The sequence below is a fragment of the Prinia subflava genome, chromosome 7, assembly GCF_021018805.1.
Source record: "Prinia subflava isolate CZ2003 ecotype Zambia chromosome 7, Cam_Psub_1.2, whole genome shotgun sequence".
NCBI lineage: Eukaryota > Metazoa > Chordata > Aves > Passeriformes > Cisticolidae > Prinia > Prinia subflava.
The window spans coordinates 13,895,452-13,912,681 of NC_086253.1; the positions used below are offsets into that span (position 1 = coordinate 13,895,452).

The window sequence follows — 17,230 nt, forward strand, 5'->3', positions numbered from 1 at the left end:
CATTTACAAAAGCTAACTCAATGGACAAGGATTGAGGCAAGCACTGAGATAGGAACACTTTTACTGTATAGCATTTTACACTTTCAGGGCTCATTTGCCTCTTGTATAAACAGCAAGTAACACTTTTCAAGCTTACTAAGCCAGCATCTTTCCTAGAAAAATTCCTTAAATCCCAAAATGTGCAGAGACAAGTTTCTAAACCCAAATGTCAAATAAAACTAGAGAATAAAGTTAGTCTTTGAGAAACTGGACTTAAACCTACATTATAACATGTTTTTTGAAATTATAGCAAAGACAGACCTGAGAAGGAAAAGACTTAAAAAATAGTACTTGATGAACATCATTCCACTTTCTGTGGCATAAACAGATTTTTCTACAGTTTAATTTCTCAAAAATTTATAATGAAGTCACAATCTTGACTTCATTATAGCATCTACACAAATTCATTTATTTTCAACAAAATTGGTGCTTCAGCTACTTCAGAGGATCAAAGAGATGCAAGGTCAAAAATAGCAGGATGTTCATTACACCGTATTTTAGGAACCAATAACCATGCAGATTCACTTCAAATATTAGCATAGAAAAACAGATCTGGATATAGAGTATGATATCCTTAATGCGATATAATTTTCTATTTAAAATAGATATTTTAAATATCATTTATCATTTTCTCTTTAAAATAGATATCTACCGCATACTTAAAATACTTATTTAGGATAACAGGCTGATTCCTTTGTAACACAAAGCAGAACCATTTCAAGTGTATTCACAAGACAAAAACTAAGTGTAATACAGTGAATCTGAACATGACCACTAAATAATGACCCAGAGAAAATCTGCAGTTATGATTAAGGATGGCCAATCTTAACCTCCAAAATCACTATGACGTTACCTTTCTAAAATGATGAACATAGGTCAAAATGAAATGCATCCTCTTTCTTAAAAAGCTTTTTGAATTTTGTAACACATTAGTAACAAAACCCACGTGTACCTCCACAATAATAACCTTTTGCAAGTAACTTTATATATTAGCTGACAACTTTAAGTCAATGTATTTTAATAATTTTTTGCACTCTAATATTTGTTTTTCAACACAACGTAGGTAATTGTGCTCACTTGGTCTTGTTCACACAGAATCACAAGCTTTTTTATTTGTCACCAATTCTGAAGTGTATTAATAGCCATTTTGCAATTAATGAAGAAGTGAGGTATATTTGAACAGTTATTATTTGAAGTTATTTCTAACTGTAATGGTAAAATGCATCTGCTTATAACAAATTATAAACTGAAGAATTAAAAAAAAAAAAAAGAAATCCTCACCTGATTTAAAGGTTGCATTACTTTTCTGAAAAGTAACTTCAATGCCAGTATCATCTGTTTTAACCAAGTTGGTTTTGTCATCACTGTCATTTAGCTTTTCTACATGCAACAAAGTGAGGTCCCTTTTTTTCCCTAGTCCTGCTTCTATTGTTACTTCACCATGGCTGGTGTTTACAGTCACTTCATTTGCAGAAACTAAGGAAAGATCCTGTGTCTTAGGCAGGGGAGTTCTTATTTCAGAAAAGTCACTTTCTGAAAGTGTGTTTGAATTTAATTTATCGTTTACATTCTTTACAGCTTCGCTGTCTCTCACTGCTTCTGAAATCCTACTAGAGGGTTCCGAGGAAACATCCTCATGCAAAACATCTTCAGCTTGCTCACTGTCCTCACCTGCCTCTGGGGAAGGGCTCTCAGCAGTTTCTGTACTAATCTCCACGCAAAGGGCCTCATCTACACTCATGAGGTTGACTGCATTTTCATCTGTTTCTGTGATTTCACTGTCTGCTGTGGCCTGAGATGCTGCCGATTCAGTCCTCACCCCACTCTCATGTGTCTCATTCTCTCTACCAACAACAAGCAAAGAATTCCCACTTTTTTCTGGGTCTGGAGTTGAAAGGATGCATTCAATCTGGTTCGAAGTATTAAAAATTTCTTCACTTTTGTCTTTTACTTCTGTACTTTCAGTAGCAAGTTGACTTTCTTCTATGACTGTAAAGGTGAAGAGACTATCACATTCTTCCATTGTGCTCAGAGTGATCACTGCCCCCTCCTCCTTCTCTTCTATATTTGAAGCAGTGTGTTGATCTTCACTGTCAGTTGCAACTCCTAGCACAGGAGCTCCACATTTTCCCACAAAAATCACAGAACCTTTGCTTTTCCCATCTGCATTGAAAGCAGTTAGTCCAAACTGTTCATCTACAGTTGCAGTGGTCTCCACCACCCTACATTCCTCTGATGCATTTGGTGAGAGAATAGCACCTTCATCTCCTGCTACAATGAGCTGACTTTCAGCTTGTGGTGCTGCACTGATCAGGACTATCTCACATTCTTCTGTCATGCTTGTAGTGATCATAGCAGCTTCATATCTCCCTTCTGTTTCTGAAGCAGTGAGTTTGTTTTCATCTTGCATAGCTACACTAGACATAGGAGCTTCAAAACATTCTGCTGTACTTGTAGAGATCATTAGCGTTTCATTCTTCGACTCAGTGTCTGAGATACTTTGAATCACCTCTTCTGTGACTTCACTTGACATCAGGATTACTTGCTCTTCCACAACACTTGTGGAAATCATAGCACACTCATCCTTTTCTTCCTTACCACTAGCAGTTGGGTGACTTCCATCACCACTGTTATCATCTCCTCCTGTGCTGGGTTCACTAGGCATGGGAACCTCATACACCTCCATATCTATGGAAACCATAGCATTCCCATCTGTTTCTTCTGTTTTCACAGAGGGGAGCTGACCATCATACTCAACAGCTGCACTTGACATAGGAGCCTCAAATTCCTCCACAATACTGGTGGAAATCATAGTGCACTCATCTTTATCCTGCTTACTGCTAGAAGTATTCACACACTCTTTAAACTCTGTAGCTGTGCTGGGCATAGGCACTGTGTCTTCAGTGTCTACTAAGATCATAGAGCTTTCCCCACTTTCATTTACTCTTGCAACAGCAAGTGGACCTTCCTCAGCATCTGTGGCTGAATGTAAAGGAGCATCTTCCACTGTGCTGGTAGAGATGACATCACCTTTTACTTTTACTTCTCTGTCAGCAGGAGCAAGAGTAGTCTCATCTTTCTTTGGAACTGCACTACTTATAGAGGCATCAAGTTCTCTGCTGTCAAAGGAAGTCATGGCATTCTCATGTTTGTCTTCAGCACCAAACTGTGTCTTATCTTGCACTGCCATAGCACTAGTCATGGGACCCTCACATTCCTCAGCATCTGAGGGAAGCAAGCTACCTTCGTGCTTTCCTTTCTGTGCGGCTAAGGCACCCTCATCTGCAGCACTCACACTGGTCACACTGCTTTCAACAATGCCTTTATCATTTTTGTAGTCTGTTCCACAATTAGCTTCTTTCTCTGCACTTGTCATGCTGTCGACAGTAAGCTTATTCATATCTGTGCCAGCCACTCCTGACTCAGCTTCCATTTGTTCAGCAACTATGCAGATAATGGAACTTTCTCCTTCTTCTGCACCTATACAAATTAGGGCACTTTCACTTTCCACTCCTGTACAAGTAGAAGCATGCTCATTTTCTTCATTTCCTCTTCCTGTACTGGTCACAATATCCTCTCCTTCTTCATCCTCTTCTTTTGAGCCTGTACTAGTCACAAAACCCTCATCATCACACAGACCTACACTGACTGTAGTGATACTGGCTTCTTCCTTTGCTCTTGTACTGTCCATTAGACTTTCACATTTTTCAGCTTCTAAACAAACTACAAATCCCTCGCTGCTGTCTTCTAGCCCTGTGCAGACTGCTGAAATTTCAGCATCATCTTCTGGGGTTATGCCTGTGCTGGTAACTGCACTTTCACCAGTTACAGTATCCTCAGATTTGTCACTGCTAGTTCCAGCCGAAGCACTGTTGTTTGCGACCACTGCAATACATGCACCTGTAACAGTGTTTTCTCCTTGGGTGTCTGTTCCAGTCACAGAGCAGATGATGAAGTTACGACCTCTTTCTTCTGCTCCTGTGCAAGTCACAGTACCTTCATGTTCTTTTACTTGGCCAGCTGTTACATTGCCCCTAAATTCACCTGAATTATCACCACTGGTTGACCCTTCACCTGTTTCTGTCCCTGCACTAGTTACAGCTCCATCGCTCTCCATTTCAGCTAAGCAGGACACAGAACTTTCAAATTTGCCTGTATCTACACAAGTTGAGGTCTTTTGCTTTTCTTCAGAGCCTGCACTAGTCACAGCATCATCTTTTTCTTCTGTCCCAGCACTATTCACACTGTCTTCAATTTCGACTCCACTTGGGTTCACTGAATCCTTACCATCTTCTTCTGCATCAACCATGGTACTATCACCATTTTCTTCTCCTTCTGTACTTGTTAGGAAGCTTTCACTTTGTGCTAATCCTTCAGTGACAACACTGCCACCACCTTCTTCAGCTGCTGCAACAGTACAATCACCAATATCTGCTCCCGTGACAGAACTGCAGCCCTCACTGTGTTTTACCCATGTGCCTGTTGTGAAACCTTCATCAGCCTCTATGCTTGTGCAGATTACTGTCACCTCACTTTCTTCTTCTGAGCAAGTGGTTGTAGCAACACTGTCCTTCCCAGAATGTGATGCACCCTCAGCTCTTTCTCCTCCTGTGCTAGTTGCCATTGCAGTGCTTTCAGTGATATTTTCTGTGCTAGTTCCTATCACACTGGCTGGATTTTTTTGTAGGCTGCTGTACAATGAACTGAGTTTACTACTTCCTGCACTGGTACCTACAGCATTACTTTCATTTTTGTCTTCCATGCCAACCACATTAGTCCCTTCTTGCCCATTGGCTATAGCAGAGCCTTTGAAACTTTCCTCAGGAATTCTTTCAGGCACTAAAACAGAGGAAGACTGGATCGTATCATCAGTGTCCTGCACCTTGTTCTTTTCCACATTATCCATCACGGTGCTTCTTTCTCCCTTTGTGGAAGGCTCTACATTCAAGCACTCTCTTCCTTTTCTTCTTAGGATATGTTCTTTTGTTGTTACATCTCCATGATCTTCAGTTATGTCAGACACCAAGTTTTCCTCTTTTCTTTTTAACTCCCTGTATTGAGAGCTTTCTAACATTGCTGCTTCATTGTAATCCTCTCGTCTACATGGCCCAGCTGTACGGTCTTCCATTGCCTGTTCATCAGCCCGGGACACCTCATTAACTTTTTCCAGACTGTTTGCCATGCTGGTGTTGTCACCATCACCTTTCATGACAGAACTTGGCACTGCACTATCTTGCTCCATGTCTACAACCTGTCCTGTATCATTCTTCAAAATGAAAGCATCTTCCAATAAGGATGTCCCATCTGAATTGTGGCATTCTTTAGACATGGTACCTAAAGAATCTGTAAAATCTGAGATATCCGTATCCATGGACTTTGCATCAGCAGCATCTTCTCTTGAAGAATTAACTGCTAAAGGAACATCATCTGAATTAGAATTTATCACAGTTTTTAAGTTCTTTGGTCTTCTGCTATCTTTTGAAGCCTGATCCTTACTGGACACATTCTTTAAGGTTCTACTACTTGCTTCATACACAATACTTGTTTTATGAGCCCCTTGTTTACTGGGTCCTTGAGCCATGGAAGCTTTTTTGGACAAAGGGTCTAAGGCACCAACTTGTTTATTTGAACTATCTTCTTGTTCAACAGTCTTTTCAGCTGCAGGCAGAAACGGTGATTCACAAGCTTCAGGATCTGCCAAGCTGTGTTTTAACTCCTTGTTTGAAATAGAACGAGATCCTTTTTGTTTTACTGCACACTTGCCATCTGTGGCTTGGAGAGAGTTTTGAATGTTTTTTCCACCAATGTTAGATGCTTCCTGTGCTTTTGTTTTTTTCAAATCGAGTTCCATCAGCTCTTCCCCATGACCAGCATGCAAGTCATCATTATTCATAGTTGCCTTTTGAGGGGGTAGAACCTGGCTGCCTTCAGTTGTGCTAGCTGATTGCTTTTCTTCCTTAAGCAAATCTTGGTTTGATATACTGCCTTTTCTGTTTTCACAGGATACCTTCTTGCTTTGTTTTTTATCCGCTGCCATTGTGACATTAGATAATCTTTCATGCCCACTATCCACTTCTTTAGTATCTTTATCTTCCAATTTGACACTCTCCTCCTTCCTCTTTATTTCCTTATTGCTGTGCTTTAAGTTTCTGCTTTTATGACCTTCAGCAGAGAATCTTCTTTCTAGTTTGGAATTACTTAAATCTTTATCACCTCTGTGTTTCTCTTTCACAGCCCCTTTTTCTCCAGAATGTAACTTAACTCTGTGACTAAGGTCTTTTTGCGATCCCTGAGCTGACTGTGGGCCACTTGCAAGCTGAATCTCAGCACCACTCTCCTCCAAACCTTTATCTTCATTCCTGGATTTGTGTTGTTTATCTGAATCATTGTCTTCCAGGCTCTTCTCTTTGTCCAGTTTCTGTCCAGTGTCTTTTGTTAATTCCTGTAATTCTGTTTCAGATGCTTTGAACTGTTTATTATGACCCTTTGACTTGGACTTTAACGAAATCTTGTCTTCTGCAAGGCTCTTAGATCTTCGCCTATCTTTATGAACACCATCCTCAAGTTTTACATTACTATCAGAGTTAGTTGATTCTATTTCATGTTTATCCTCTGAGTAGCTCTCGCTCCTTCTGTGTGATGCTGAACCAGGTTGCTTTGAGGCACTTAGGGAATCCTTCTGTGGCTTAGAATCACTCAAGGACCTTTTGGTCTTGCATTCTGCCCTTGGTTTGTCTGTCGAGAGATGTCTGTCTTTCTTGTTGTCTTTCCTCAGCAATTCTTCACCTTTTAAGGTTGATTCAGAAGGGGTTTTTCCATCTTTTCCTGTTACTGATACTTTCCTTTCACTTCGGTGCTTACTTTTTCTTTCACATTTGTCATCTGAGGAAACCTTTATTTGTTGATTATGTTTCTGGCCACCATCCTCTCCTTTCAAACTTCGCTCAGATGAATGAAGTTCAGCATCTTCACCTGACTTGTGAATACCATCTCCTCTATATTTGTGCTTTAAAGAAAGTTTATCTTCTAAAGCAGTTCTTTCTTTTTCATTTTTATCTCTGTAAGACTTGGCTTCTTTTTTGGCAGAATTTCTCATATGTTGAATTTCTGCGTCAGTATCTTTTTTGGGATGTTTTTCATTCTTATATATGGATTTCTGCTTCTGTGGTTCTTCAGCATTGACTTCTACTTTATCCAGTTGTTTTTTCAGATCCCTTGTTTCACTGTCCTGCTGAGCTCCTTCAGCCTGAAGAGAAGTGGAGGTTTTTCTTTTATGTTCTTTTTCTGCTTTAGAATCATTTTTGCTTTCCTCAGCTGAATGCCCCCATTCTGAAAGTCTTCTAAGTTGTTTAGAGATTTCATTTTTTCCATGATTGTGCTTCAATTCTTTGGAAGAATTTTTTTCACAAGTCTACAAAAGAGATTTTTAAAATATATCTCAGTACATATTACACAGTTCCTTCACTTATGTGCCTGAACATAACTGGCAAGCACAAATTCTAGAAAAAGACCCCAATACACTAGGGAATACACTTGACATTTGAATAAAAAATTGTCTAAAATATAGTCAGTCAGGAAATGAAAACTGCAATTTTCAATTTTCATTTCAGCTATCTGCTGTAGTGGAAAAATCTAAATCAGAAGAAGTTATCCTTACGCTGTCTGAACTTTATCTTTTCTTCATAAGGTAATTTTTCTAAAATGACTTAAAAAGATTTTTGAATAGACAATTGCAACTTCAAGTGCTCTGTAAGCTACTTTAAATAGCTATTATGCTGTCTGGTAAAACAAAACGGTAACTAAAATCCAAAACTAAAACCACACCAAAACCTAAAAAGATACATCTAGACTTCAACTTTCTCCCCAACTTTCTTTAATTTAAACAATGTCATTCATGAAATTCTCACCATAAAAATTTTCTTTCCTTTTCTGTTTGGAGCACAGTCCAAAGTTAAAGTTCCTTTAAGTTTCCAGTGACAAATTTAAACAAATCAAGCTCAAGTTTTTGCACATAAGAGACACTGCTCTTTTTAAAAACCTGGCATGATTCACTGATGAGGGCTGAAACTGCATCCTAGGTTCTACTACAACATGCATCAGCATGGAGTACACAAACCACATTTCAGTGGCTATTAGAATTCAGGAAACCTTAGCACAGTGATGTCAGATCACTAATACAACTGAAGGAACAGGTAGGAAAAAACTTATGAGTGAGAATGCATGCAATTATATGCAGTTTGGTGTGGACACATGAAAGAGTACTATCAGAATTAAAAGGAAGATTTTAAGATTTATACTTAAGAGACACCTACCTCATTTGTCTTTTGCATTTCTTTAGAATCTTCTTCAGATGGCTCATTTTTCTTTCTGTAACTATCTTCAGCATGCCTGAAACAGGTATTTGGACAATTTAGCAAAGAACAATCGGTACCAGCCTAACATTCCTTTGTAAACTTTCTGCTAAGCTGAACACAAGACAGAAATACCCACTAAAAATATAGAAACAGAACATGATCACCGAATTTCTGACTAACCAATTCTCCCAGGCTTTTTTCTCTTGTAAAATGATATGTATCAGTTTCAAAAATACCCTGAATACCAGTGCTTTTAAGCAGTATTGGTATGACATTAGTACTGCTGCTGTCCTTGTAAAATGGGTAAGAGTTCTCCTTGCCCATATTTACCTATATGTAGACAGTTATGTACACAGGTACATATCAACATGAAACATTAATCCAAAAATGAAGCCAATGTGACTTGCCCATTAGCACAAACATATAAAAGCTCTCCATTTTCATACCTTTATTACCATTCTGTGAAAAGCCACATAAGGACTGCTACTGCAGTCTTTGTTGCAGCATATTAGATCAGCTGTAGTTTTTCTGCCTGAATTTCATGTTTATTATTTCATGATTATTAGCAATAATATTATGCAAATATTAAGAGAAACTGTTTAAATGGCTAAGACTAAGTACAAAGTTGGAAAGAATCTGCAAAAATGAATATTCAAAACACTAACTCCTTTTGAGCAAATATATGAATACCTTGAATCTCTTTTTCTTTTTCTGCTCAGGGCCACTTTTTTCTCCAAAAATTTCTGTTCTTTAAGCACATCCTTAATGCTGGTACCAGTAGTTTTTGACTCTAGATTTTTTGATGAAGATTCTTCTAATTGCAAGCCACTTTTTCCTAAAATAATACACAAATGGTGAAACACATACACATCCTTATGGTAGCGTTTCAGCTATAAACATGACAGAAAGCAGTATAGAGAGTACTAAGGTGTAGCAGAGAATAGAAGTTAGATAGGTATTAACTGAGCTTAAGCAATATAATGGATATATGAAAAAGCAAAGAAGAAATTCCATATAATACTTTGCATTTTAATTTTTTCTGTTACATCACTGTTGAGATGTTGGGTTATTAATGGAAGGAAATAACTACAGACCTATATGACCATTATTCTTAGCTGCATTTTCTTAAGCAAAATGCTTGTTTTGCATTTTTATGAAGAGTAAGTGAGAGCAGGGTGGTGTGGGCTACTCACAGCTTTTCTTCTCATACCTTTAGCATTCTGATTTCCAGTTTTTAGGGATTTTGTCTTTTCTGCGGCCTTCTGTTTACGTTTTTCTTCAAGTCTCTCTCTGTTAATTCGTCTTCTAAGGAGTCTCTCTTCTTTTTCTTTGGCCTAGAGATAGAAAAACAAGGAAAACAATTTATCATTAGGACAAAGAAAATTCTTTGACTACAAATGTAAGGCTAAATCCCATAGAAAACAGAACACTGTAGCTTAAGGCACTCTAAATCATAAATATACCTTAGAAATCATACAAAAGTTAATGGAATCGTCTAATATTTTTGTGAAGTTAAATTAGCTGAGTTCCAGAATTTCCTTTCTGCTCAACACTGGAGACTGAAGCTACACAACCTTCTCAAAGAACATAGGTTTTATTTGTATGTATATACAAAATACACATAACATATTTATTACGTGTGTAACTCTAAATAGATGTATCTGGCCAATGGAGAAAATCTGAAAGTACTGCTGCTCCCTCTTCTCTGTGCTAGCCCTTCTGCTACAGAACAGAGTGCACATGCTTAAATCTCTGTTTCCATTCTCAGTGGCTGCACTTGCTACAAATTAATTGATTTCGTGGTCAGCAAGGACTACATTTGTAAAGAGTCGGGGTAATGAAGTAACCTGCAAGCCTGATCTACTAAGAAACCCCACCGAAGGCAGGCTGCGGGTAGATATGGGCTACCTTTTTCATCGAAAATGTCACTGTATTTTGGGGGGAAGGGAGGGAGACAAAGCTCTGTCACTGCTTTCACTGCCAGGAGCCTTCAAACTATAACCAGCAGAGCAGAATGCTGCGCTGGAGAGCAGATCACACCATCCTGCTGGAAACCTGAAGAAAGGGCAGCTGTTGTACAAGGGGAATAAAAACCCTGAAGGCAGAAGAAACTGAAGACTTCTCCTCACACAAATCACAACCAAACCAGAAGCAGAATTTCTGCTTTGAAAGGTTCTGGGGGCAGAATGTGAGCAGCAGCAAGACGTGCGCTTACAATGGACTGACGGCGCTGCTCCACGGTGCGCTCGTCGTCAGAGTCGCTGAAGTACTTGGAGTACAGGAAAGGCTTGCGGACGTACGCGTGGCGAACGGGCTTGGCCTTCCCATCGCTCACCTCGTTCGCCTGGGCCTTCGTCTTACTGTGACTGCTCTTCTCCTCTTCATCTGCAGAAAGGTTGGTGAGTGCAGAGATATATTGATAAATCAGGGCAGCGCTTTCGACATAACTTCTGAGAAGGCAGAGCTACTCAAAATGTATCAACAATTATTTGCTCAAACCATAAACAGTCAAAAAATTTAAATCCTTTTAGTATCAAAATATCACTAGATTATGAAAAAATCAAAAGTGCATCGATGTGTCTGTGTACATCATTCAGTCAAAAAATTGCACAACACAAACCTGGTAATAAACCAGGACACAAAAACTGGGCTTACCCCTCTAGCCTGTAGTCCTGTTGCCCTTTTGCATGTATTATTTAGTAGCTAGCTATGCATGAGAAGTCAATATAATTTCTGCTATGTATTAAATTATAATTCTCCCCACACCAAAAATATCAGTACAGTATTTGAGTACATAAAAACTAGCTGGCTTGCTAAAATACATATACAAAACACACTGTTGGTTACGCACATCTAAGTATTAATCAAATAAAGATAAATCTATTTCAGTTTTATCAGGATTACTAGAAATAGTGCAATACTGTACAAATTATTTGCATTCCTGAAACATACTTAAAGCTTGCTTTCATTTCATAAATATTTAGTCATAACTGAACACAATCTGTCATGTTTCAAAGTAAGACCAAAGCAAGAGAATACAAAAGTGATTCAGTGCTTCTAAATTATATTTTTAGAGCAGAAAAGGTAAGCTGTGAGCATACTAGAGAGAGCTCATTCAGGTACTAATGTATTCCGCATTATAAAGTGGACAGTTTTATTAACAGCAGAAATCAGAGTCTGAAGTCTGTACTAGACAGGGAGAACACAGAAAGGCAACACAGTCAGAGAAATGACTTGGTGTTTCTGAACTTATAAAGCTAGATCCATTCCTGTTCTTTCTAATCCTAAATCCTAAAGCTCTAAACCAAATCTGATCTACACAGTCGGCTACAACCACTACTCTGGGATCACAAAGCACTCCAGTGTTATACCAAGTTCACAGCAGACAGAAGGAAAGAAACCCCACAGAACACTGACATTCTCCATTAAGTGCTTTTGTCATATATGTAATACTGTACCATAAAAAAAGATTTACCATGTTTTAAACACACCAAACTATATTATATGAATAAATATATACTTCAAAAAGTAAATCCACTATTCATTTTTTGCAACTGCACAAATACCAGTTCACATTCAAAGTCTCTCTCATAAGTAGGTACAATATTGCAAACCCTCAAATTTATGACATGGTACACTCAATAAAAGCACTACATACTCCTTATTGCCAGTTAAAAAGGTAATTATTTTACAACCTGATGTGATCTCCCCCTCTTCAGTACTGTCAGAAATGACAGGCTCCTCTTCGCTCTCCTCTTCAAAGGAAGAAAGGTCACTGGTATGGACAGAGCTGACCGTGATGTCACTGAGTACATCCGTATCTGAATCTATTAACATATTTTCTTGCAAAGGAAAAAGTAAAAACAAAGAGTGGTAAGGCAGCACACTGAGTTTGTGAAACTTTTCCTACCATAACATCAGTTTTGTTACTAATAACAGAAGTATGCTAAGAATTAGAAATAACAAAATTATAACACAGTAATGAAATAATCAGGTGAACTCTGGTTTATTCCAAACAAAAATCACTCAGAGGTAGAACTATAAACCCTCAATGAGGACTGAAATTGTTGAGAGAACAGATTAAGATGACCAATTACACACGTGAAGAGTCAAAGGTCATCTGACTGCTAATTCAGGTACCTGAGTTAAGAGACACTAGAAGACCAGTTTGCCAGAACTAGCAGAAAATTTACATTCCAAACATGCTGATTCAACTCCTGCATAAACTTAAAAATCTCACTCCTTATCCATATTTTGAGGAAGAGCACTGCCCACACCATACCTTCTTTAGTGCTTTCAGCTGTTTTATGTTTATTGCTATTTTTTTCCGGAACTAACTGTTTCCCTGATTCCAACTCTTTTGCTTGCTTTTCTTCTTTTGACTTTGTAGTATCATCGCTTTTCCTTGAATGATCAGACTTCTTGTCAAGCTTTTCCTTCTTTTCTTTTCTTCTTTCACTTTTTTCACTGCTCTCTTGTTTCCTGTCAGATTTCTCCAATAATTTACTCTTTATGTCTTCACTTTCCTGTTGAATATCTTTACTTGTAAAAGTCAAAATATTAGTATCCTTTGCTGAATTTTTTATTTCTTCATTTTGGCAAGGAAGCTCATTTAAATCTTCATACTTTGCAAGTGTTTCAGCCCCTTCTCCAGAAAGGTCACAAATTGCTTTCTCTCTGTCCGGCAAGTCCTCTGCATTTCTTTCTTTATCAGTGCTACCATCCACACTCTGCTGAGATGAGAGTTTTTTTGCAACTTTGTCATTGTTCTTGGGATTTGAGGTCTCTGTGGAAGCCCTGGCAGCACTTGCTTCTTGGTTAAGAGAAGTTATTGTTTCCAAAATGGACATTGCATCACTAGCTACATTAGCACTTGGAGTTGTAGCAGAGACACCTTTAAGAGTAAGAAAGAATAGTTTTACTTCACCCTAGTTTCTGCAATTCTGTTCAGACAAAAGATTAAACAAGTGAAAAGAAACAGAATAAGCACTCTCTACAAAATGCGTATAGTTAAGTAAAATATTTGACTAATATTGCCTTGAGAGATTTTGGTTGAAAAAAAGACTCAAACAAAAATCTCCAAGACGCTGCATTCTTGCAGCAAGCACTGTATGATTACTAGATTCACTTTGCTCTGTGACACACCACTGCTCCTGAGGTCAGCCCAGAGAAAGTGAGGATTGTCAATGGGAAGGACATCTAACACAGCCCTGTTCAACTTTACCAACATCCTAAGCAGGATGACAACTCTGGATAAAATATGTACGTATATAATATATATTCTATGCATATATATATACACTGCAGGAAAAAGCTGGTAGCTGACACCTCTGGTATTTCCATAAATGTCATGGAAAATCGACTCAGCATTTTGACTATATAACAACAGGACTATCAGAAATATCTTATCATTTTTCCATCATTTTAGAACCAGCTCTGAAGATGGACGACTAAGAGTTAACTGGACTAGCACTAAGAACTGTAGTTGGCTTGTTAACCCATTTTAAAGGAAGTGGGCCTCACAGGAAAAAGGCTTGGATTTAAATAAAAGTTACAAATAGATGGATGGCTGTGGAATCTCTTAGAACAGGAAAGAATGGACAGCTACCTGCAGAAGTGTTTAGAAAGTGATAAAGGTAATATTTAAGACTGCAGCCATCCAAATTTTATGGCCCACAGCAACTGCACAGGTAACTGTCTCTTAAGTAGTTTTTTTCATCTCTATTAACAGACAAAAAAGTTGCATCACTCTTCCCCTACAGCTATGTCTTATCTGACCCTATAATACTGAGGCCAATTTTTCTCCCCACAGTAAACCAATCCCTCATAATCTCAAGCAGAAGTGAAAGAGTGATATGATTGTAACAGCGTGATATCTCTTTTACTTTCTACCTTTAAACATAGAGTAAGTGACAAGTGTTCTGGTATGCTGCCTGGAGCTCAGCTTGCTCACACTAACAATGGTATGGCACCAGAAATCATCACTAGTCATGATTCTGCTCTCTCAAACCCCATTTTTTTGTTAACAGATTGCTCAGCTAAATGATAGAGTACCTTGTACTGTAACAGAAGCATCTGCTCTCTCCTCACTTGGAGATGTACTGGGGCCTGCCTCCTCTTTGTGATTCAATGTAGCTAAAAATTCATGGACAGCTTTTTCCACCTGAGGTCTGAACGTGTGGTTGATCTTTGGGTCCACAACCTGAGAAATAATTCTGTCAATTCCCGATTCCAACATTCCAGACCTGGAACAAAGTTACATAAACTAGTAAGAAAAATTGGTTTTCAAGAACATATTAATGAAATGTAATCATTTAGCTGTGCTCCAATGAAGCACCAATGTTTTTCAAGTATTCCCACAGCTATGCATTTAGCCTGTGCCTTACCTGCAAGAAAAAAACAAAACAATCCAAGCAAAGGGAATTAATATAATAAACAGCCTATTGTTACATCATTAGTGGTTACACTTACACTGGATCTAACCGCAAAAAACGTATTTTGGAAAAAATTTAGAAGAATCCTTGTATTATCAATTACCATAGCAAAAAAAAAAAAACCACAACAACAACAAAATCCAAAAAACCCAAAAAAAACCCCAAAACAAACAAACAAACAAAATTATAGAAGGCATGAGGCATAAATAAACACTAAACCACTCATCATTACCCTATGTTACCTTCTGCCCACTACAAGGTAGTAAGTTCTGTAGCTGTATAGAACACACTTAATCTTCAATAAAATAAAAAAGAAAATCACAGCTATAAAGCTTCTCTTTAGACCCTGGAGTCTTTTGTGGGACATAAATTACCTCGTCATTGCTTTTTTAACAAGAAAGAACAACTGCTCCCCTCCCTACAAACCAACCAGCACTCAGTACAAGTTATCAATGGTACCATCACAGCATAACTGGTTAAGTTTACTCTTAAATCCGTAGTTTGACTCAACTTAATGACCAAACTCATGGTACTTCAAAGAAATTTCCTGATGTTTCTTATGAGGCTAAGATTTGAGAATAAAGACTGGAGGAACCTTCATGAACTAATGTAATACCAGGTTAAAGCATCTGATATAACTTTAACGTAACAGCAGTTCCTAAAACCTCTTCTCTGTCCACCTAGTTTTATTTTGCGACTTTAGTTTTATACTCTGCAGAGTTTAGTTTGTGAAATGCTTCTCATTACCTCTAAACATGATAACTGCAAATTTATTAATACTCCCCTGAAAAGAAAAAGTAAAGGCAGCCTTTAGCTAGGAGGTTACACCCCAAGTCAAAATCGAGGCTCCACCCCTGCATAAACCTGGACCAGATCAAAGAACATCTGCAGCCTAATTCTGACTTATACCGATGGTGAGTTACTGTCTCAAATAACAGCACATTTTAAACACTGAGAGGTGGAAACAACCCAACCTCTTCAGAAGCTGCATTGAAGAAAGCAGCCACTTTATACCGACCCAGAGCCTTTGTCACCTATCACAGTACACAAACATGTTCAGAGAAACCCCAAGGCTGTCACTTACTTGAGAACCTGCTGTCTAATGTTATTTCTCAGCTGGTTCTTGTTGAGATGAGGACTCCAGGTATGAGTTGCCAAATGATTGGAAACAAAGTTGTCAACGCGCTGTCTCAAATTCTGGTACGCAGGCTAGAAAGCAACAGCAGAGAGGTTGGACGGGAGGGATGGTGTAAGAGGCTGGTTATCCTCCCGGAGGCCAGGCCGCTACAGCTGGGAGCCCCGTCGGACCCCGCGGGGCTCCGCAGGCGCTGCGTTAACGCTGCCCGCAGACCCTGCGCGAACCGGGCGTGTGTGACCGTGCGTGCGCGGCCGCCAGCCCGCGCTCCCCTGGAGCGGGGGGCTCCGGATTCGAACCCGCCGCCGCGAGCGGAGCCGGAGCCCCGCGCGGGCCCTGTGGCCGCTCCGCACCGCCCAGCGCTGCCCCGGGCCGGGCCCGTCCCCGACCCGCCACAGCCCGGGGCGCCGGGATTCCCCCGAGCCGCCGGTCCCGCCCGCCCGCACCTTGGTGTCCACGTCGGCCAAGCAGTCGCGGCGGAACTGGTCGAAGAGCCCCTGGCTCTTGAGGTGGTTAACGATCATGGAGACCAGCTCGGGCTCGGCCGCGCCGCCCCCCGCGCCGGCCCCGGCCCCCGGCAGCGGCGGCGGCTGCTGAGGGGGCGGCGGCGGGGGCGGCGGGGGCTGGGGGTTGGTGGCCATGGGGGCGGCGGGGCGGCGGCTGCTGCCGGCGGTGCCGGCCGGGCCCCGGGACGGGGCTGCTCAGCGAGCAGCGGCGGCGCTGACCCCGGAAGCGGAAGGGGACGGCGGGAGGAAGCGGCGCGCGGCGCGGGGGGAGGCGGAGGCGCCGCCGCCGAGAGCGGCGCCATCGGCGCGGGACGAGCACTGGCGGGGCCGCGCGCAGCCGCCGCGGGCCCCGCACGGGGGCGAAGGGGACGGAGCCGCTCGCGGGCCCCGGGCCGGTGCGGCCCCGATCCGCCGGGCCCGGGGGGAGGGGAGGGGAGAGGAGCGGCCGCGGCGGCGCTCGGCCCCCGCCCGCCGCGCCCACGGTCCCCCGCGCCGCGCGGCCGCCGCTGGGCGCTGCGGGCACCGCGGGCGCGCCCCTCTCCCCGGCCCGCCCCGCGCCGCTACTGCGCTCCCGGCGGCGGCCCGCGGCCCCGCCCTGCGGCCCGCCCCTTCCTGCGCCCGCCGCCATCACCGTGCGGCGGCGCCGCGCGCTTCCTCCCTCCTGCGCGGGGCGGGCCGGGGCGCGGGGCGGGGCCGCGCAGGGAAACCGGCGGCGGACCGGGACCAGTATCGGGATCGCGATCGGGATCGGGGTGGCGCCCG

At 41.3% G+C, this 17,230-nt stretch overlaps 1 protein-coding gene across 2 annotated transcripts in view; it reads right to left on the reverse strand.

Annotated features, from left to right (window-relative positions):
- BOD1L1 (biorientation of chromosomes in cell division 1 like 1) overlaps nt 1-16,949 on the reverse strand; it is a 36,707-nt gene extending 19,758 nt beyond the window's left edge. The window contains exons 1-10 of one of the 2 annotated variants that reach the window (XM_063401630.1): nt 16,409-16,949; nt 15,912-16,036; nt 14,448-14,638; nt 12,676-13,287; nt 12,089-12,235; nt 10,609-10,778; nt 9,604-9,727; nt 9,084-9,228; nt 8,352-8,427; nt 1,711-7,450 (exon numbers count right to left, since the gene is read on the reverse strand). In XM_063401630.1, the coding sequence (XP_063257700.1) occupies nt 1,711-7,450; nt 8,352-8,427; nt 9,084-9,228; nt 9,604-9,727; nt 10,609-10,778; nt 12,089-12,235; nt 12,676-13,287; nt 14,448-14,638; nt 15,912-16,036; nt 16,409-16,603 (7,525 nt within the window). In that variant the 5' untranslated portion in view covers nt 16,604-16,949. Of the gene's footprint in view, nt 1-1,320; nt 7,451-8,351; nt 8,428-9,083; nt 9,229-9,603; nt 9,728-10,608; nt 10,779-12,088; nt 12,236-12,675; nt 13,288-14,447; nt 14,639-15,911; nt 16,037-16,408 lie in introns of both variants that reach the window. The other variant, XM_063401629.1, reaches the window with a different exon arrangement.
- Between the last annotated feature and the right edge of the window lie 281 nt (nt 16,950-17,230).